This window comes from Salvelinus alpinus, chromosome 13 (genome assembly GCF_045679555.1).
Source record: "Salvelinus alpinus chromosome 13, SLU_Salpinus.1, whole genome shotgun sequence".
NCBI lineage: Eukaryota > Metazoa > Chordata > Actinopteri > Salmoniformes > Salmonidae > Salvelinus > Salvelinus alpinus.
Genome location: NC_092098.1, coordinates 27,197,754 through 27,221,019, shown reverse-complemented (window position 1 = coordinate 27,221,019; position 23,266 = coordinate 27,197,754). Strand labels below are relative to the sequence as shown.

General features: G+C 40.2%; 2 protein-coding genes across 8 annotated transcripts in view; both read right to left on the bottom strand.

Annotated features, from left to right (window-relative positions):
• The window catches only part of LOC139537475 (P2X purinoceptor 5-like), a 53,435-nt gene that overhangs the window by 15,477 nt on the left and 14,692 nt on the right, over nucleotides 1-23,266 (bottom strand). For 5 of the 7 annotated variants that reach the window (XM_071338833.1, XM_071338829.1, XM_071338830.1 and 2 more), the window contains 3 exons: nucleotides 21,323-21,413; nucleotides 19,846-19,909; nucleotides 17,292-17,322 (listed from right to left, as the gene is read on the bottom strand). In XM_071338833.1, coding sequence (XP_071194934.1) covers nucleotides 17,292-17,322; nucleotides 19,846-19,909; nucleotides 21,323-21,413 — 186 coding nt within the window. Of the gene's footprint in view, nucleotides 1-496; nucleotides 5,843-17,291; nucleotides 17,323-19,845; nucleotides 19,910-21,322; nucleotides 21,414-23,266 lie in introns of those variants that run through there. The other 2 variants (XM_071338834.1, XM_071338835.1) reach the window with 1 other exon arrangement.
• On the bottom strand, nucleotides 5,993-7,958 carry LOC139537476 (polyubiquitin-C). The gene is made up of 2 exons (XM_071338838.1): nucleotides 7,803-7,958; nucleotides 5,993-7,232 (listed from the first exon to the last, which is right to left on the bottom strand). Exon 2 carries the CDS (start codon nucleotides 7,222-7,224, stop codon nucleotides 6,079-6,081), a length of 1,146 nt encoding a protein of 381 aa, XP_071194939.1. The 5' UTR covers nucleotides 7,225-7,232; nucleotides 7,803-7,958; the 3' UTR covers nucleotides 5,993-6,078.

Below are 23,266 nucleotides of genomic sequence, written 5' to 3'. Positions count from 1 at the left end.
AAACGATTGGAACCATTTGCTTATTTGACCGCTAGGTTTTATGGGTATTATGACTCATACTGTGGTTCTCTATTGAAGGAGCGCCAGGCCACCTACACAATTAATGTGTGATTATGAAACTCGAGTCTGAAAATAAGACATGTGCAGTGTTGCACACCTTTTTTTCCACCATAAAGAACCTAACTAGAGGTATGTAGCTCAACTCTTTCGTTAGCTATTGAAGTTTGAAGGTCCGAATATATGACGAATATCAAAACAACTTTACCACAGTCCTGAACCGTGAATATTATATTCATGAGGGAAAAACACCCGAACTCCCTAGCCCCGTTTCATGATGACAGCTTGAACGACCTCAAAGACATCCACGATTGACAATGAAATCTATTTGCGACTTTGTATGGAAATAATTATTGCCATTTTAATACATTATTCATGCTGTAGTATTGATTATTTCTACATTGCTAGCATGCAATAAAAAAAAATACATACAACTCACCCGATCACGTATGCCAGCACACAGATCTGAAAAACTCTAAATGAGATTCCCAATTTTCTGTTTTCGGCGATGACATATTTTTCTGTCTTGAAATTAAGGAAACCCAGGAAAAATGATCCCCAAGTCAATTCGCCCATATTCCTGTCCCCAGAGTTCGACAGCTGGTGATCGCGCGTGTGAGACTGGCAGCACTGAAGTTAGTGTCACTGGCAACTGCATGGGCTTTCATTAGTCCAAGTAAATTGCTGCAATTCCAATGACTTGTGCCTCGGCTAACCTACCATGAACGCGGTTTTAGTTTCTGCTTTAAATTGATAATGAAACTGAGACTGTAATGAAACACAACAATAATGTGTATAAATTATCATTCTTAAATCAGATCTCTGGTCAGCTAATAATTAACAGCGAATTCTTTCAATGAATATATTTATTCCCATGACTGCCAATCTTAAACATTACCTTCACCCTATACCAGGGGTCGGCAACAGGCGCCCCAAGTGAGTTTGAGGCATCAAAAAAGACTGTAAAATCACTAGGAATTCATTTTAAAAAAATGTTTAATTTAGAAAATATTTTCAAAAGTATTCCCACAAAAAAGAAAAAAGACATGTGATCGTGTTTCAATGTAATCACAGTATGAAAGTAGTTATTTTCAAATGCAACCTCTCTTTGGATTCAGATGCGGTCAATTAGCAGTTTAGAAATTATTATAATTATGTTCCGCGCCCGACCATTCTCTCTGACAAAAATGTGTATTGATTAGGGTACTCGAGGACTGTAGTTGGGAAACACTGGACTAAAACAACAGTTTAATTTGTATGAGCTATCAAATATGGCAAGAGCAGCCTACAGGCAACCGGCTGGGCTGCAAAAATACAATTGTTCAGTTGAGTAGCAAACTACAGCAAAGGTTAAAAAAATATTCTTACATTGGGAAATGTGGCCTGGACTGTCTGGGTAATAGACTAAATATTATGTCCATTATAACAAGCAATATGGTGTTAGGTCTAATAAATACCAAAACACATTGCGCTCATTAGGCGTGTGTGTGTGTGTGTGTGTGTGTAATATGACATTGTAGACTGCTGAACTGTGTCACCTGAACTGCAGTACCATCCCATTTAATTCAATCAAACTGTATATACGGAATATAGAGTTGAAGTCGGAAGTTTACATACACTTAGGTTGGAGTCATTAAAACTAGTTTTTCAACCACTCCACAAATTTCTTGTTAATTAACAAACTATAGTTTTGGCAAGTTGGTTAGAACATCTACTTTGTGCATGACACAAGTTCCAACAATTGTTTACAGACAGATTATTTCACTTATAATTCACTATCACAACTATCCAGTGGGTCAGAAGTTTACATACACTAAGTTGACTGTGCCTTTAAACAGCATGGAAAATTCCAGAAAATTATGTCATGGCTTTAGAAGCTTCTGATAGGCTAATTGGCATCATTTGAGTCAATTTGAGGTGTACCTGTGGATGTATTTCAAGGCCTACCTTCAAACTCAGTGCCTCTGCTTGACATCATGGGAAAATCAAAAGAAATCAGCCAAGACCCAGGAAAAAAAATGGTTCATCCTTGGGAGCAATTTCCAAATGCCTGAAGGTACCACGTTCATCTGTACAAACAATAGTATGCGAGTATAAACGCCATGGGACCACGCAGCCTTCATACCGCTCAGGAAGGAGAAGCGTTATGTCTCCTAGAGATGAACATACTTTGGTGTGAAAAGTGCAATTCAATCCCAGAACAACAGCAAAGGACCTTGTGAAGATGCTGGAGGAAACGGGTACAAAAGTATCTATATCCACAGTAAAACGAGTCCTATATCGACATAACCTGAAAGGCCACTCAGCAAGGAAGAAGCCACTGCTCCAAAACCGTCATAAAAAAGCCAGACTACGGTTTGCAACTGCACATTGTACTTTTTGGAGAAATGTCCTCTGGTCTGATGAAACAAAAACAGAACTGTTTGGCCATAATGACCATCGTTATGTTTGGAGGAAAAAAGAGGCTTGCAAGCCGAAGAACACCATCCCAACCGTGAAGGACGGTGGTGGCAGCATCATGTTGTGGGGGTGTTTTGCTGTTTGCTGCAGGAGGGACTGGTGCACTTCACAAAATAGATGGCATCAAAATTAGAGGCAGGAAAATGATGTGGATATATTGAAGCAACATCTCAAGACATCAGTCAGGAAGTTAACGCTTGGTCGCAAATGGGTCTTCCAAATGGACAATGACCCCAAGCATACTTCCAAAGTTGTGGCAAAATGGCTTAAGGACAACAAAGTCAAGGTATTGGAGTGGCCATCACAAAGCCCTTACCTCAATCCTATAGAAAAAGCGTGTGCGAGCAAGAAGACCTACAAACCTGACTCAGTTACACCAGCTCTGTCAGGAGGAATGGGCCAAAATTCACCCAATTTATTGTAGGAAGCTTGTGGAAGGCTACCTGAATTGTTAGACCCAAGTTAAACAATTTAAAGGCAATGCTACCAAATACCAATTAAGTGTTTGTAAACTTCTGACCCACTGGGAATGTGATGAAAGAAATAAAGCTGAAATAAATCATTCTCTCTACTATTATTCAGACATTTCACATTCTTAAAATAAAGTGGTGATCCTAACTGACCTAAGACACAGAATTTTTACTAGGATTAAATGTCAGGAATTGTGAAAAACTGAGTTTAAATGTATTTGGCTAAGGTGTATGTAAACTTCCAACTTCAACTGTATAGGCTATAACACTTCACAACAATATTCTCACACAAAGTACTATGGTAAATCTCCCAGACAATCCTTATCTAAATACTGTTGAAGGGGGTCAGGGGTCACATGCTGCTTTTATCACGTTCTGTGGGTGTTCAGCTCTTCATCAGTTCTGGGTTCAGGTTCAGCTCATTAGTGTACTGTAGACATTTAGGGAGTTAAATTCTAATTCTATAGTATGTATGTACTATATGGGCTCCTCTTCAGGTTGCAAACACTTTGATTACAGAAGCTGGATAGGTCACTGCATATGAGAATCTTTTAGTCAGGCTGCTTGAGCCAGCTCATTTTTGTGTGGTAGTAATCCTGTTTTATGAGGGGAATGTAAATAGTGTTTACTTGATCCAATCCTATTTCAGATTCAGATGGAAAGATAAAACAGTCCTATGATATTTTCAGCGATCATATTTCAAATAACACCAGTCAGGTGTAAAGTAAAAGGGATTTTTTTTTTTTTGAAGTACTGCTTCAGTAGTTTTTTGGGGGATATCTGTACTTTACTTGAATATTTATAGTTTTTTTCTCCACTACATTCCTAAAGAAAATGTGTACTTTTTACTTCCATACATGTTCCCTGACACCCAAAAGTAGTTGTTACATTTGGAATGCTCAGGCAGGACAACAATATGGTCCAATTCACGTACCTATCAATATAACAAGTTGCCATCCCTACTGCCTCTGATCTGGCAGACTCACTAAACACAAATTTAATTTGTGTTTATGTAATAGGTGTACTGTATGTGTGTCTATAGTTTAGTTCAATGTTGTGTTAGTGTATGTAAGTTGTTTTGTCTGAAACTTAAGTTCCCCCTGCTGCTGTTTGACCAGGTCTCTCTTGAAAAATAGATTTTATCTCAATTAGAAAAACCTGTATAAAGGTTAAATTGAAATAAAAAAACTTTGTAAATTGTTTCTGAATGTTGTGTGTGCCTCTGGTTGTCAGTGTAAAAAAAGAAGACAACCGTGCAGTCAGGTTTGCTTAATATAAGGTATTTGATGTATATGTATATAACTTACTTTAACTTTTTACCTTTACTCAAATATGACAATTGAGCCCCCCCCTCCCAAGAGTGTGCAAAGCTGTCATCAAGGCAAACTTTGAAGAATCTCAAATATAAAATATATTTTGATTTAACTATTTTTTGTTTACTACATGATTCCATGTGTTCTTTCATAGTTGTGATGTCTTTACTATTATTCTACAATGTAGAAAATAGTTTAAAGAAAAACCCTTGAATGAATGTGTCCAAACTTTTGACTGGTACTGTATATTTTGGATCAATTGTTGTGGTGAAAAATGTCTCCAAACAAAAAGCTTTGAATATAAAATTTGCTACATTGCTAGTGTTACCAGTTTGGAGTTTTGTATAAAAAGTTTTAAATTCACCACATACACCAAAGCGATAGAAAATAACTTTAATGCTCCATTCCATACACTGCAGCGTTGGTTTGTTTTAATAAGTCAACAGGGGGCAGCAAAGGCCCATTAACAGGAATTCAGGTACAAAATAGTACGTAACTGCCTGTGACCTTTGTTTTGGTGTTGGGGAGTATTGAACTACTACATATCGTTGAACTTTACAACAATTTAACAATGTTGCAGTAGCTTGGTCATTGAACTAAATGCAAATCTTGGTAGTGTTTTCAGTAGTGAATTACTTTCTTGCTTTGTCGCTAAGTACCGGAACTACACACTACTTCGCAAAATTTAAATATGGGTGAAGAAAGCAATTACGATTTTTATAACTAAACCAAGATAAACCACAGCCTGTCATTTCCAATGGGAGCAAATTAATCCTAGTGTGAAGAGCCTATTGGCACGTTCTAGCATGTATTTGGATATTTCGGCAGGTGGCCTAGTGGTTAGAGCATTGGACTAGTACCCAAAAGGTTGCAAGATCGAATCCGAGTTGAAGTTAAAATATGTTGTTATTGAAAGAATTTCTTAGACTTGTGCAGTTATAGGTAAAATTAAATTGTTAGAAAGGCTACTCTGAAGTGCGCACCCATGCACTCCTAAAAGTTGTGGAAACTTTGGCAAAGGGTAGTCTCACTTGAAACTGGTGTCTAAATTACACATTCAGGTAGCATAACCCCAAAGTGATCTGTCTTGCAGTTTGACTTCTGATTTATTCTTTCACAAAGTACATTTAGTTAAGTCTATATAGCCCTCAAGGGTCACTTTGTGTACCTTAACTTCCAGTGGGAATCAATTAGCATGGTATACTACATTTTCAGAGTAGCTTCCAACACGACATTTCACCCACCATTGAAAACTAAATCCCAGTGGAGTTGATCTGACAGGAAAATACTCTGCTCCTTGCCATCAGTGTGGCATAGGTTAATTTGGAGCATAAGACTAGGAATATGGTGGCTACATTGTGAAATACATCCCATGTAGACCAGATGGGTTGAGTCTCTCCAGCTTTAAAACCAGTGGAGTAATACCGTGGTAGAATTAAATTTGACAAAAATCACTCAACCATCCTGCGATACACCGCCATAAATAGGGCATTGGTAAGTACTAAGCGTGAAATGCTCCTGACCACTCATAGGCAGCTGTATTTTGTACATCTTATAGCATGCCTTCACTGCAAGTGTGAATTAATGTAACATCTTCCTATACTTCATGAATGACACCTCACGCAACCAACTTAAGATGAAGTTGCATTGTATCAGAACAACCCAGAAATCTATGAAAACAGAACAAATTAATTGCATTCATTTAGCCTTTAATGACTTCAATTAAAAAAAAGTGAAAAAACTGATAACATTTGTCAGAACAGAAGCAGGGGAAACTTTTACTGTCCTCCCCTGAGACGCAGCACAAGATGGAGGGTGGACTCTTTCTGGATGTTGTAGTCGGAGAGGGTGCGGCCATCTTCCAGCTGCTTGCCGGCGAAGATCAGACGCTGCTGGTCTGGGGGGATGCCCTCCTTGTCCTGGATCTTGGCCTTCACATTCTCAATGGTGTCACTGGGCTCCACTTCTAGTGTGATGGTTTTACCAGTGAGGGTCTTGACAAAGATCTGCATGCCTCCCCTGAGACGCAGCACAAGATGGAGGGTGGACTCTTTCTGGATGTTGTAGTCGGAGAGGGTGCGGCCATCTTCCAGCTGCTTGCCGGCGAAGATCAGACGCTGCTGGTCTGGGGGGATGCCCTCCTTGTCCTGGATCTTGGCCTTCACATTCTCAATGGTGTCACTGGGCTCCACTTCTAGTGTGATGGTTTTACCAGTGAGGGTCTTGACAAAGATCTGCATGCCTCCCCTGAGACGCAGCACAAGATGGAGGGTGGACTCTTTCTGGATGTTGTAGTCGGAGAGGGTGCGGCCATCTTCCAGCTGCTTGCCAGCGAAGATCAGACGCTGCTGGTCTGGGGGAATGCCCTCCTTGTCCTGGATCTTGGCCTTCACATTCTCAATGGTGTCACTGGGCTCCACTTCTAGTGTGATGGTTTTACCAGTGAGGGTCTTGACAAAGATCTGCATGCCTCCCCTGAGACGCAGCACAAGATGGAGGGTGGACTCTTTCTGGATGTTGTAGTCGGAGAGGGTGCGGCCATCTTCCAGCTGCTTGCCAGCGAAGATCAGACGCTGCTGGTCTGGGGGGATGCCCTCCTTGTCCTGGATCTTGGCCTTCACATTCTCAATGGTGTCACTGGGCTCCACTTCTAGTGTGATGGTTTTACCAGTGAGGGTCTTGACAAAGATCTGCATGCCTCCCCTGAGACGCAGCACAAGATGGAGGGTGGACTCTTTCTGGATGTTGTAGTCGGAGAGGGTGCGGCCATCTTCCAGCTGCTTGCCAGCGAAGATCAGACGCTGCTGGTCTGGGGGGATGCCCTCCTTGTCCTGGATCTTGGCCTTCACATTCTCAATGGTGTCACTGGGCTCCACCTCAAGGGTGATGGTCTTGCCTGTGAGGGTCTTCACGAAGATCTGCATCTTTACACCTGAATAGACAGTGAAACTTAAATGACCAGACCAACTTAATTATAAAAGCGCACTACTGACGTCCATTTCTGCAAGATTAAAATTGTATACTTTGCTAGCTACTGGGGAAAAGGAATACAAACAGAAAAATATTTGTATTGCATGTATTATTTGCTTTCATGCAAGCCTGTACAAAAGCATACGTAACAATTATTTGAACTGCGTAGCGTTCGTTTGGCTTCCGAATTCGATCGGGCGCCATTTTGTCAGTCTAATTTGCTCAGCCAGATAAAAATACGTTAACGAAAGCAGCATAACAATTGGGGGGGGGACGGACAACCATAGTCATGGATAGCAAACTTGTAAATGGTATGCCATACGAGGCGTATAGTAACAAGCCTTTATTTAAATTATGGCACAAAATCAAATTATTTTGTAAGGGAAGGGTGAAAGACGACGGTTGGCGGACAAAACCATTCGACAAAACTAGGTCAAGCCGAATTCTAGCAAGTAACGTTAGCAACTCTAGCACAGTAGTTAACACATGAATAGCTGTAAAATACAAAAGTTCAACTAATATATCTACTTACGATTAACCTCGAAGTAAATTTCACGAACACGTCTTCTTAGAAACTCTTCTTGCTTCTGTGTTCAATATGATTCACGAAAGGCGCGGACACTTTATTTATACTAAGAAAACATTGCGACGTGGAAAAGCGTCATGTGACAATATCCATCCGCGATTGAAAATATAGTCCGTGCTTTAACCTTAAACTTACAATATACATTTAATTCATTAATTTTGATTCGAATAAATACACATATAACACATACACGAATTATCGATTAAGAAAATATGATTTTAAAACAATTACTCTCGGCGGAGTTACATGTAATTTAATGTGTACTGAGATGTCTCTAGAAATTGCTAGACCACCCGTAAGTCTGTGATTGGACGCTTATATTGTTTGTCTGAACAACGATTGGTGGATACTGTGTTGTAATGTGACTTTTTTCAAACCTGTCTGACTGTACCATGAACTGTGTCAACAACACTGATATGTTGGAAAAGCCAGCTACCGTACATAAAAAACAAACGTGGTTTGTGTCATTTGAGATTTGAGAAACTGTAAAAAACTGTTTAAGGCTCAAATTATTATTTCCTTTGTTTCCACGTCACAATGTTTTCTAGGTATAAATACAGTATCAGTGTTGAGGGATAATTCATGAAACAATGGAAACTTTTGACACTTGTGTGTTATGCATTTTAACAATATGTACTGTCTGTCTCATCTCCTATTGATATAGGTCTACTCATATCAACACCAAGACACACCCTTCATTCACGCTATATGACAGTTGTCACATTTGTTTCATGTAAACATAATACGTAGAGAGCAAATGTCATGGTATTTCCCAATCCTAAAAAAATCCCAACATACTTCTTAATGTAGAGCAGAAACGTGTAGCATGAGGTCCAGCCTCCAGCAGATGAGAACATGTTTCCCAGCTTTATCTGCACAAGTAAAGTATGTCAGGTTGAAGAGAAAGCTGACACTACTGCCAGTAGTACCTTTCTTGCTCTACAGAGCACCTCCATGAGAAATGAATGAGAAATTCAGAGATATAAAGCAGAATGAGAAAAAAAAACACAGGCATGAAGGACCAAACTATTTTCAGACAGAACAACTTGAGGATTGTAATGTATAGGCTATTTACAGTGCATGGTAAATACAGGTTGCTTGGTAACACACCATAGTAACTAAATACTGGTTTGCCCCACAAGTAAGTGCATCTATTTTTTGAAGGCCAGATATATTAAAAAAAATATACGACTCCTTTGACTCCTGATTCAGGATGGGGTACAGATCAACCCAGTTCTAACCTATCATCCTTACCCAATAACAAATCATGTTTGGATTGAATTTACACTATTGATTCAGTTGGTGAACGATTGCACCGTTGGAGGTCAGGTCCAAAGTTATACATTTGTTTATTCAGAATGAACAAGGCAGAAATTGTAAAACGGTGCTCTTTGGCTCTGCTTATCTGGATCCACTGCACTGTGAAAATGTTAACATTGTTGGGTCAGGGGCAGGGCTATGAAATTAATTCCACAGGCAGGGCCAACAGCTGCCTGAAACCAGATTGTTAAGCCAGTTAGGTCCTGTAACAGCAGCAACTACTAAAACACAAGGCTGACATTTTCCATAACCTTCACAGTCTTTTCTTTTCATACATTATTTAACACGCTTTTCCTGTTGCTATAGTCCTTCTATTTTATTTCAAGAGGAGGCATAGAGATGGTCATACTGACCAAGCAGTTATCATCAGTTATTTTTAGGTGCACTGATTTTGCAGTGTGAAGGTTCCATTTATATCTGTCACATGTCCATACTGAGCACCATCTAGACTAAAGACTTGACCTGAGCTGGCCCACTGTAGTCCAAAACATGATTTTTCTGTGTTTTATATATATTTCCACACTATGAGGTTGGAATAATACTGTGAAATCGTGAAAATTATGATAATGCCCTTTTAGTGCTGTTTGAAAAGTCTGCCTGAAATTTCAGCCTGTTTTGGAGGGATTGAGTTCTGACCTGCCAGACCACTCCCACAGTCCTAACAAAATTCTTGCTTTAGAAATTGTTCCATGCTAAGAAGCTATTTTAGTGTCTTTTTGACATTTTTAATTGAAAACATTCACAGTAAGGTACTTAATTGTTACCCAGAAATGTTTTGATATTGAGATAAAAAAACAGCTGCATTAATTATAATATAATATTTGTGACATTATTGAATTCAAGCATTTTCATTTAAGGTTGATGAACAGTGTACCAACAGTCATTGAGCTGCTGAGGGCCTAGTTTGATATTCTACTTCCTTCCAGGAACTCCGTAACTGACCAACTGTACAATATATTGAGGGCAAAGAGTGGTCTGGTCTGGTTTAGGTCAGTCACAGTATTCCCATGCGGATACACAGCAGCATTGTGGACTGTTGGTTCTTCATGTGACTCAATCCCAACGCGTGATCTCCACGTCACTCTTTTCTCAGGACTGGTTGAGCTTCACTGGAATGTGGTTGTGCAAGCCTCCTGTACTTTGCAACCCTGTCTGAGTGTTTATAATTATGGGAAGGAGGACAAGTTTTCATGCAAAACATGTTCCATAAGTCTCTGTTGAGCACTGTATATAAAGAGCTGCTTCAGCAGTGTTGTGATTTGAGAAAGTGTCAATTCTTTTAGAAAATATGAGAAATGATTTCAGACAGTCCGACATATGTCAATATACGTTTCTTGTGTGCTACAATAACCACAGCCCTTTTTACATAAGGTTATTTTATAATAACCCTCTACTCGATGTGATCATCCTTATAAAAGGGATAGTTGACCCAAATTACAAAATTACATATTGGTTTCCTTACTCTGAAAGCAGTCAATGGATAAGGTAAGACAGCAATCCATGATTTGGTTTTATTTCCCTGTCATGGTTTCCAAGTCATATTAAAAATAAAATGTGATTTGTCACATGCTTTGTTATCAACAGGTGTAGACTAACAGTGAAATGCTTACTTTAAATCTTTATTTTTGGGAAATTGTAAGATAAAAGAAGGCCAGCATCCCGGAGTCGCCTCTTCACTGTTGACGCTGAGACTGGTGTTTTGCGGGTACTATTTAATGAAGCTGCCAGTTGAGAACTTATGAGGCGTCTCTTTCTGAAACTAGACACTCTAATGTACTTGTCCTCTTACTCAGTTGTGCACCGGGGCCTCCCACTCCTCTTTCTATTCTGGTTAGAGCCATTTTGCATTGTTCTGTGAAGGGAGTAGCGCACAGCGTTGTATTAGATCTTCAGTTTCGTGGCAATTTCTCACATGGGATAGCTTTCTTTTCTCAGAACATGGATAGACTGACAAGTTTCAGAAAAAAGTGATTTGTTGTTTCTGGCCATTTTGAGCCTGTAATTCAACCCACAAATGCTGATGCTCCAGATACTCAACTAGTCTAAAGAAGGCCAGTTTTATTGCTTCTTTAATCAGCACCACAGTTTTCAGCTGTGCTAACATAATTGAAAAAGGGTTTTCTAATGATCAATTAGCCTTTTAAAATGATAAACTTGGATTAGCTAACACAATGTGCCATTGGAACAAAGGAGTGATGGTTGCTGATAATGGGCCTCTGTACGCCTATGTAGATATTCCATAAAAAATCTGCCATTTCCAGCTACAATAGTCATTTACAACATTAACAATGTCTACACTGTATTTCTGATCAATTAGATGTTATTTTAATGGACAATTTTTTTGTTGTTGCTTTTCTTTCAAAAACAAGGACATTTCTAAGTGACCCCAAACTATTGAACGGTAGTGTACATTCAATACACACGCTGTCATGCACACCTTCTGTAGGACCTGTGGAGTCCAAAGTTTCGACACACCACACTTCAATCCTGATGGAGATGTTAAGGATGACTACTAACAAACACAGTAACAGTCATGTTTACCTTTGCTTTCTATGTAAACCTGAAACGCGCCCTGTATTGTTGTTTGTGGTACAACAGGGAGGATAGCAACGTGTTGGAGTGTCTCACATGCATGAAACTGAACCGACAGGTTTGGGTGTGTGTGTTTGTTCCCACCAGGCATAGCTCAACACTGTTTGGACCCAGGTCTGGTACGCAGTGTGACAATTGAGAAGTTCTGTGGGCAGAAGTATGAGGAGACCATGTAGAACTACCCAAATATCAGAGACTTGTCTAAGCCTGTAGCAGACACGCACACAGCGGAGATAAAAAATGTACATACACATTAGCCAAATACATTTAAACGCAGTTTTTCACAATTCCTGACATTTAATCCTAGTAAAAATTCCCTGTCTTAGGTCAGTTAGGATCACCATGTTATTTTAAGAATGTGAAATGTTAGAATAATAGTAGAGAGAATTATTTATTTCAGTTTTTATTTCTTTCATCACATTCCCAGTGGGTCAGAAGTTTACATACACTTAATTATTATTTAGTATCATTGCCTTTAAATTGTTTAACTTGGATCAAACGTTTCAGGTAGCCTTCCACAAGCTTCCCACAATAAGTTGGGTGAATTTTGGCCCATTCCTCCTGACAGAGCTGGTGTAACTGAGTCAGGTTTGCAGGTCTCCTTGCTCGCACACGCTTTTTCAGTTCTGCCCACAAATTTTATATAGGCTTGAGGTCAAGGCTTTGTGATGGCCACTCCAATACCTTGACTTTGTTGTCCTTAAGCCATTTTGCCACAACTTTGGAAGTATGCTTGGGATCATTGTCCATTTGGAAGAACCATTTGCGAACAAGCTTTAACTTCCTGACTGATGTCTTGAGATGTTGCTTCAATATATCCACATCATTTTCCTGCCTCATGATGCCATCTATTTTGTGAAGTGCACCAGTCCCTCCTGCAGCAAAGCACCCCCACAACATGATGCTGCCACCCGCGTGCTTCACGGTTGGGATGGTGTTCTTCGGCTTGCAAGCCTCCCCCTTTTTCCTCCAAACATAACGATGGTCATTATAGCCAAACAGTTCTATTTTTGTTTCATCAGACCAGAGGACATTTCTCCAAAAAGTACTATCTTTGTCTCCATGTGCAGTTGCAAACCGTAGTCTGGCTTTTTTATGGCGGTTTTGGAGCAGTGGCTTCTTCCTTGCTGAGTGGCCTTTCAGGTTATGTGAATATAGGACTCGTTTTACTGTGGATATAGATACTTTTGTACCTGTTTCCTCCAGTATCTTCACAAGGTCCTTTGCTGTTGTTCTGGGATTGATTTGCACTTTTCGCACCAAAGTACGTTCATCTCTAGGAGACAGAACGCGTCTCCTTCCTGAGCAGTATGACGGCTGCGTGGTCCCATGGTGTTTATACTTGTCTACTATTGTTTGTACAGATGAACGTGGTACCTTCAGGCGTTTGGAAACCAGACTTGTGGAGGTCTACAATATTTTTCTGAGGTCTTGGCTGATTTCTTTTGATTTTCCCATGATAGGCCTTGAAATACATCCACAGGTACCTCCAATTGACTCTAATTATGTCAATTAGCCTAGCAGAAGCTTCTAAAGCCATGACATAATTTTCTTGAATTTTCCAAGGTGTTTAAAAGGCACAGTCAACTTAGTGTATGTAAACTTCTGACCCACTGGAATTGTGATACAGTGAGTTATAAATGAAATAATCTGCCTGTAAACAATTGTTGGAAAAATGTATTGTGTCATGCACAAAGTAGATGTCCTAACCGACTTGCCAAAACTATAGTTTGTTAACAACAAATTTGTGGAGTGGTTGAAAAACGAGTTTTAATGCCTCCAACCTAAGTGTATGTAAACTTCCGACTTCAACTGTATATTCTCCAGATTTGCCCAGACGAAATGTTTAATACAGTATGTTGTAAAACATATATTCTACACTTTCTTTTTAAAAAATGCACCAAAAACGCATTTAAAGTATTTTACAGATAGAAAGATTAAAAAAGTATTAGTTCACAATTTGCTCTGGACAAGTCCGGTCCTTGAGTGTTTTAACAAAACTAAACCAAAGTAATTAGGCTGACTTCATCCAGTTTCCCAAAAAATTAATTTGCGCTATGTAAATATGCACATATTTACAGTGCATTCGGAAAGTATTCAGACCCCTTCACTCTTTTCACATTTTGTTACGTTACAGCCTTATTCTAAAATGGATTACATAGTTTTTTCCCTACACACAATACCCCATAACGACAAAGAATAAAAAAGAGAAATATCACATTTACATAAGTATTCAGACCCTTTACTCAGTACTTTGTTGAAGCACCTTTTGCAGTGATTACAGCCTTGAGTCTTCTTGGGTATGACGCTACAAGCTTGGCACACCTCTATTTGGGGAGTTTCTCCCATTCTTCTCTGCAGATCCTCTTAAGCTCTTTCAGGTTAGATGGGGAGCGTCGCTGCACAGCTATTTTCAGGTCTCTCCAGAGATGTTTGATCAGGTTCAAGTCCGGGCTCTGGCTGGGCCACTCAATGACATTCAGAGACTTGTCCCGAAACCACTCCTGCGTTGTCTTGGCTGTGTGCTTGGGGTCGTTGTCCTGTTGGACGGTGAACCATTGCCCTAGAGGTCCTGAGCACTCTGGAGCGCTCAAGATCAAGGATCTTTCTGAACTTTGCTCCATTAATCTTTCCCTCGATCCTGACTAGTCTCCTGGTCCCCGCCACTAAAAAACATCCCTACAGCATGATGCTGCCACCACCATACTTCACCGTAGGGATGGTGCCAGGTTTCCTCCAGATGTGACGCTTGGCATTCAGGCCAAATAGTTCAATCTTGGTTTCCTCAGACCAGAGAATCTTGTTTCTCATGGTGTGAGAGTCTTTAGGTGCCTTATGGCAAACTCCAAGCGGGCTGTTATGTGCCTTTTACTGAGGAGTGGCTTCCGTCTGGCCACTCTACCATAAAGCCCTGATTGGTGTAGTACTGCAGAGACGGTTGTCCTTCTGGAAGGTTCTCTCATCTCCAAAAAGGAACTCTGGAGCTCTGTCAGAGTGACTATCGGGTTCTTGGTCACCTCCCTTACCAAGGCCCTTCCTCCCCGATTGCTCAGTTTAGCCGGCCGGCCAGCTCTAGGAAGAGTCTTGGTGGTTATAAACTTCTTCAATTTTGAAATGATGGAGGGCACTATGTTCTTGAGGACCTTCAATGCTGCATAAATTGTTTGGTACCCTTCCACAGATCTGTGCCTCGACACAATTCTGTCTCGAACCTCTAAGGACAATTCCTTCAATCTCATGGCTTGGTTTTTGCTCTGTGGGACCTTATATAGACAGGTGTGTGACTTTCCAAATCATGTCCAATCAATTTAATTATTACAAGTGGACTCCAATCAAGATGTAGAAACATCTCAAGGATGATCAATGGAAACAGGATGCACATGAGCTCAATTTCGATTCTCATAGAAAAGGGTCTGAATACTTATTTACATAAGGTTTCTTTTTAAAATATTTTATAAATTTGCAAAAATTTATAAAAACCTGTTTTGGCTTTATCATTATAGGGTATTATTTGTAGATTGATCAGGATTTTTTATTTTATTTAATCAATTTTAGAATAAGGCTGTAATGTAACAAAATGTGGAAAAAGTGAAGGGGTCTGAATGCACTGTAAGTACATACTGTGCAATTTGCATTTTCTAATAAAATATTTCAGAGAATTTTTAATACAAAGAAGTATTATATTTTTGTCTACATTCAACTGGTAAAAGTTGATTATGGGAAAACCCTATGAGGGTGTGGTGGCTAGCCTTAAGCAACATGTCTATGAAAAACACTGATCATTTACATATTTTAAGGAGACTGTGAAATGTGGATATCTACAGTAAATAGTTCATGGGGGAAAAGAGGCTTTAGGTAAGCTAGTGAAAATGAGAGGGGAGAATAGTATGCAGCTTTGCTAACAAGCTTTAGAATCACATTGAGGCTTATTTCTCCCGCTCAACACCGAACCCAGAGTACCAATGTGAAAGCACACTTGAAGGTCTGGGTGTGGCATGTTTACAGCTAATCAACTCGTGAAAAAACATCCCTCTCTCAACAATGCTCATCATTAAATAAAAGGGTCCTCGCAGAAATCAGCTGTCAGAGCAGCTTACAGATCATTGCACCTGTACATAGCCCACCTGTAAATAGCTCATCCAACTACCTCATCCCCATATTGTTATTTTTCTTTCTTTCTCCTTTGCACCCCAGTATCCCTACTTGCACATTCATCTTCTGCACATCTATCACTCCAGTGTTTAGTTGCTAAATTGTAATTACTTCGCCACTACGGCCTATTTATTGCCTTACCTTCCTAATCTTACCTCATTTGCCCACACTGTATATAGACTTTTCTATTGTGTTATTAACTGTACGTTTGTTTATTCCATGTGTAACTCTGTATTGTTGTTTGTGTCGCACTGCTTTGCTTTATCTTGGCCAGGTCGCAGTTGTAAATGAGAACTTGTTCTCAACTGGCCTACCTGGTTAAATAAAGGTGAAATTATATATTTTTTAAAACATTCTAATGAACAGGTTGATCTCACATCCTATAGTAATAGAAATGTGACATCTCTCTCGTCTGTTGCCTAGATTAAGGGAAAGGATGACAGGGTATAGAGTGGTAAATGGTCTTGTTTGTTTAAAACAGTGATCAAGAAAGTGTCACTCTATAGGTCTAATAACACTTAAAACATGCAATATTTTCTACTGTGAGCCATAATGTATCTAGTAATAGCAGTAACTACTTCATTTACAATTAATTCACAAATAAGAGTCAAGATCCAGACAGCTGGGTTCAAGGGTCTGAATATTATGTAAGAGGAAGGTTTGAATCAGATGTCAGGCAGATTAATCTTGGCCAAGATGGAGTTAACGAGAGAGAGAGAGATCTGCCCATCTGCTACATTAAGAGGAGTTTAAAAGTTGGACCCTGGCCTGAGCAGTGCAAAGCTTTAGGAGGGGCTATGATGATGTGGTTCCACTATCTTACAAAGGCCAAAGCCATAAAGTTTTGGCGGAAACACAAGTGTAACAGAGGAGGGAGGGGGTTGTTGTATGGGAATAGATTCACATCCAGTCAGGAGAAAGGGACAAATGGCGACTGTGATAAAGGGGAGTTATAGGTCCACTTGTAAAATGCCCTCTTGTCTTTTATTATTGTAATTGTGAATAGGCTGACTAAGAATAAAGTTCCTGCAGGATTTTTAGGTACTTCATTCATATTCAGTCTATTTACAATTACAGGAATATCACCCAGTTTGTTGTGTCCCCATCTACTCCCTACTGCCACCAGCTGACTAAGTGCAAGTGACACACACTAATTTCAACACTAGATGGCGGTCTTTTCTTAGGCTCCAGTTCCAACTACACTGCTTTAGATCAGTTCTCACTTGTTGTCCTTACGAGCTTATAAGTGTACCAGTTTAGATTTGTAGTTCAAAACTCCATTTACCAACATGCAACATATCATGTAACTGATGCAAATGGTTTTAAATGTGTAATTTCTGATAAGGGCTCGGTCAAATAAAAAATACTCACCATCTGGTACTTCCCAGTGGAAGTGAGATAGCTGTTGGGAGGGGCAAGAAAAAAAACAATAGTTACTGAGGACTGAGCAGACAAACTTTGACTTGCAAGAAAATCCTACACATAGGCTTACTTGCTTTCCCCAGGTTTTCCTATGAGACAAATAGTTAAATAAAATCTGGACTGGGAACTAATTACATTGCCAAAGTTCTGGGCAGTGAAAGACTTTGTATGAGTGAATAATACACAATAATTATCAGGACACAGTATGGCCCTTCCAGCCATATTAAACCCGAAGGTTCCGTTTCCCTGGCTGCAGCTCAAATGGGTAAAAGGTCAACATCTTTAAGCCTTCACAAGGGAAAGTAGCAAGGCAGCAAAGTAACCTCTGAAATGTTAGGAATAAGATAATATGCAATTGGGGATTGTTCAAATCAAATCAAATTTTATTTGTCACATACACATGGTTAGCAGATGTTAATGCGAGTGTAGCGAAATGCTTGTGCTTCTAGTTCCGACAATGCAGTAATAACCAACAAGTAATCTAACCTAACAATTCCACAACTACTACCTTATACACACAAGTGTAAAGGGATAAAGAATATGTACATAAAGATATATGAATGAGTGATGGTACAGAACGGCATAGGCAAGATGCAGTAGATGGTATAGAGTACAGTCTATACATATGAGATGAGTAATGTAGGGTATATAAACATAAAGTGGCATAGTTTAAAGTGGCTAGTGATACATGTATTACATAAAGATGGCAAGATGCAGTAGATGATATAGAGTACAGTATATACATATACATATGAGATGAGTAATGTAGGGTATGTAAACATTATATTAAGTGGCAATGTTTAAAGTGGCTAGTGATACATTTTTACATCATTTCCATCAATTCCCATTATTAAAGTGGCTGGAGTTGAGTCAGTATGTTGGCAGCGGCCGCTAAATGTTAGTGTTGACTGTTTAACAGTCTGATGGCCTTGAGATAGAAGCTGTTTATCAGTCTCTCGGTCCCTGCTTTGATGCACCTGTACTGACCTCGCCTTCTGGATGATAGCGGGGTGAACAGGCAGTGGCTCGGGTGGTTGTTGTCCTTGATGATCTTTATGGCCTTCCTGTGACATCGGGTGGTGTAGGTGTCCTGGAGGGCAGGTAGTTTGTTGTTGTTGTCGTCAACCTGTTGATGTTTTCTAATGAATTGTCATGTGGTTCCTGGTAATTTATGGATTACCATCCGGTCTCTGGATGTTCCATGTCATATTTCACAGTCACTACAGTAACTCTCCCTCTCCTCTCCCACTCTCATCAGTGACTGAAAGCTAGAGAACGCTTCACTTCTCTTCTTCCCTGTTCAGTACAGGCTCTCATTGGAGACTTAATCCAAGTTGACGAAATACAGATGGCCTTATACATTCACTTCCACAATGTTTTTTTTAACCAAGAGACAAAATAAAACTCCATACAGCAAATCCTGAGGATTTGGCATGGTGGAGAAAACAGTGTGCATCACTTGTGGGTCTATGTCTAATGGGAATCATGGGATGTGATCTGGACAACACAACACACTCATCTTCTCAGACAAGAGACGAGGTCTGGGTGTTGGAGGAGAGCCATGGAGGCTCAGCTCAGAACAACCTGGTCTTGGAGCATTTCATATTATTATGTACGTAAATCCGAGACACATGGCATGTATTAATTTCTGAATGTCCATCATCCATTTCGTATTATATGTTACGAATTCTAGCTAGGTGGCTAACGTTACCTTTGGGTTGCTAGACATTCACGTTATACACCCACCCATTCACCCTTACCTTGCCTTAAGCAATCATCTGTCTTATATAACCATACCAAATGTAACATATCATACTAATTTCAGTGTTTTCTTCACTCACTGTGTAAACCTTACTACACTGTAATGTAGCTACGTACACATCACAATAATTGCTGAGGGAACCCAAAACCAAATCTCCTGTGCACACTGGCCAGCTACTACATTTTTAACATCTATTAGTTTATCATCACGGGAGACTATGACACGACCAAACATTCTTCATTTCATTTCACAATAGTCTGATGCTACTGTTGGACTGGTGTCCTCTCCAGTTCTCCTCTCTCATTCGCTAGTTCTCCTCCCTACTCTCATTAGGAAGTGATTTTATGTGGGTTTCTGAGAGCAGGGCCATCTGCAGATCCAGCGGTGGAGTGTGGGTTTGGTCGACCTCTCAACTATGCAACAATGTGGTTTTGTATGTGTGTGTGCGTGTGTGTTTATAGTGGGGTGGGGGAAGGGAGGTTAATGTGTGCCGAGATGTTTAGCATGTGGTGTGTGTATGCTTTATAATTATGGAGTCTAGGAATGTAGCCTACAGGGCTGGTTCCTGGCATAGGTCCTGGATCTGTGGACAATATGTGTTTCCTAGAGTACTTCCCTTGGGATTGCCACAAACGGATCAAAAACAAACTATTAAAATACAATTAAATCTAAAGGACACACACAGGTCCGCCTTACAATGACGGACAGTGTTGTAAGGACATAGTCTAGTCTAGTTCGTACCTGATAGACTTGTAGATGGCAGTGTGATTGCTATGGCCACTCCTCTTCCATCGAAGGTCAGCACCTGAAACAACAAAAGTATTAATTTGAAGATACTTTATGCCATAACATAAGATAGCTATCAAATATCAATGTGAAATGTAGGCTATATGCAAAATAAATACATTGAACAAAAATATTAAACCCAACTTGCAACAATTTCAAAAGACATTACTGCGTTAAATTCATTAAGCCCTAATCTACAAACATGGTTTGTAAACATTTCTGCATCTGTTGGTCACAAAAAAAGGTAGGGGGGCATGGATCAGAAAACCAGTCAGCATCTGGTGTGACCATAATTTGCCTCATGCAGTGCGACACATCTCCTTTGCATAGAGTTGATCAGGCTGTTGATTGTAGCTTGTGGAATGTTGTCCCACTCCTCTTCAATGGCTGTGCGAAGTTGCTGGATATTGGCGGGAACTGGAGCACTCTGTTATACAAATTGTGTACAGATCCTTGCCACATGGGACCGTGCATTATCATGCTGAAACATGAGGTGATTGTGGCAGATGAATGGCAAGACAATGGGCCTCAGGATCTCATCACGGTATCTCTGTGCATTCAAATTGCCATTGATAAAATGCCTCACTGCCACTATGGGACACTCTGTTCACAACGATGACATCAGCAAACCACTTGCCCACACGTCGTCATACATGCTGTCTGCCATCTGCCTAGTACAGTTGAAACTGCGATTCATCCATAAAGAGCACACTTCTCCAGCGTGTCAGTGGCCATCGAAGGTGAGCATTTGCACACTGAAATCGGTTACAGCGCTAAACTGCAGTCAGGTCAAGACCCTGATGAGAACGACGAGCACGTAGATGAGCTTCCCGGAGACGGTTTTCTGACAGTTTCTGCAGAAATTATTTGGTACTGCAAAGCCACAGTTTAATCAGCTGTCCGGGTGGCTAGTCTGAGATGAAAAGAGAAAGAGAAAAGAGAAAGAAAAATGACTTGACTAAAGACACAGTAGTTTGAGAGTGAGTGAGGCAGAGGCTAAATGCTGACCATGACTATGCCCCTGAAACCAAACATAAAGTAGGACACCACCCACCTTCTAATCTAACCCATGTACTGGCCTGAGGGAAATATTTAAAATCTTGCCAACTCCTATGCTCATTGCCATTATTTTGCATGACAATGACTATAGAAGTTGACAAGACAGACAGCACAAACCAATCTGGGATTAGGCTAATTTACATGTAATGTGGGGTTAATATAAAGAAAGAAAGAAAGACATGGCCCTCTTTCATTTCATTATCGGTGGATCTTGGGAAGCCTGTGAGAGACATACGCAGATACAAAACACTATTGACAATGATCAGAAAAATGTGGTGCAAAAACCGATACACACAACAGTCTACACAAATTTTCTAGCATTTTTCAGGATGAGAAATAATAGTGAGATTCAGTGATGAGTTGATCATCATACCAGGTTGATGGAGTGTGCTCTGATGTGCTTCAGCATTAGAGAGGAGGCCATTGAGATGCTCCATTCTACGTTGGGATCGTCTGGCAGATCTCTGAAAGATGAAGAGGGGAAAACGTTACGAGTTACACTGGGGCTCTGGTTGAAAGTACGAACAAATATGAAAATGTATGCACTCACTACTGTAAGTCGCTCTGGATAAGAGCGTCTGCTAAATGACTAAAATGTAAAATGAAAGTAGTGCATTATATAGGGAATAGGGTGCCATTTGGGACATATGCAGTATTAACAGAGGCCTATGCAGGCCCTTCTCTCCCTGACTAGAATACTGCAGCACACCAACCAACCAAAACAGTAGCCTGACAACAATTTAACAAAATGGTGGCCTAGTTTTAGAACTAAAAGTTTGTTTTTGCCACTGAACCACACCGCTGGATTTACCAAATGTAGCCAACTTCTTACTATGCAGAAGATTCACACACTAGAAAATGTTTTCTTTCACATTTCACTTACCCCTACCTACATGTACAAATTACCTCGACTAACCTGTACCCCCGCACATTGACTTGGTACCCGTACCCCTGTATATAGCCTCGTTATTGTAATTTTATTGTGTTACTTTTTACAATTTTTTACTTTAGTTTATTTGGTAAATATTTTCTTAACTCTTTCTTAAACTGCATTGTTGGTTAAGGGCTTGTAAGTAAGCATTTCACGGTAAGGTCTACACCCGTTGTATTCAACGGATGTGACAAATACATTTTATTTGATTAGATTTATGCCAGCCAGGGTATACTGTGGCTGTGAGGTTATGGGTCAGTGGAGCCTTAGCATAGCCTGGCTGACGCAACCGACGTGACTCACAGCGCACGGAGAGCTTTGACCACAGTGGTCTGGAAAGGAGGCCGTTTGTTAATGCAATATTTACTCAGAAATTGTGCAACAGGTTTGATTAGTTCTCTGAAATGTATTTTTTTTCTCAGGGGTTGAGACCTCTCGTTGTTTGGATTTGAAAATCCAACCATTGTAATTTAAACGGCCGGCGCTTGGGTGCTGTGTGTGGCTGGGTGTTTGAGTGATAAAGACACAGAGGCGAACCAAAGAGTAAAAGCACAGCCCCCGTTATTGTCAACGCATTGTGCCGACAACATCATAGAGTCATTCCAGACTCTGAAGTCAGGAGGATAGAGTTTTAGGTGTTAGCTAGACTAGCCTTAGCATCCAATTATCTGAAACTACAGCCCAGCGAGAACGAAGACCATAACAGCTACATCACACACACAGCACTGGATTCAAATAGTATTCAATCTTTTTCAAATACTTTAGATGTGCTTGATTGAGCCATAGAGTTTCTAAACCCAGAGGCGTAACATCACAAGACTTCCGGGAACGCTTGCAAAACAGACCAGGCCGGGGTTTGAGACGTCAATGAGAAGTGAAAAATTCTTCCTTAGTTGTTAATTTTCTAAAAATCTAAAGGCACAAGCTAGATTTGAGCCATTGTCTTAAGTAGTTGAACATATTACTCCAACCACGTGAAAGTGACAAATTGACATATTTTCATTTTTGTAAAAAACAACAACTTTATATTGAAGGAGTGCCTTTGATTTGATGGCCTGTACATGCACAGTTCGGTGCGAGACCACCCGTTAGTCCCGATGATGCATTTCTGCGCGTGAGTTTAGCTAGCCAACGTCGCCATGACATTGCCTACAAGTGTGATCAGGGATTTCTACTGAAGAAACCGTTTCTGCCTATCTTCATACTGTACTATCTTTGATTGAGCTTTCCTGGCACCAGAGGCACGAGAGCACGTGCCCCCTCACGACAAATCTGAGGGGGCACATGCTCTACCAATTGAGCTACAGAGGACCACGTTACATGTTTTGTTGTTGGTTCTCTGTAATACTACTAGCCAGCTAGCAATTTTATGAAGTTGGCTTTAGC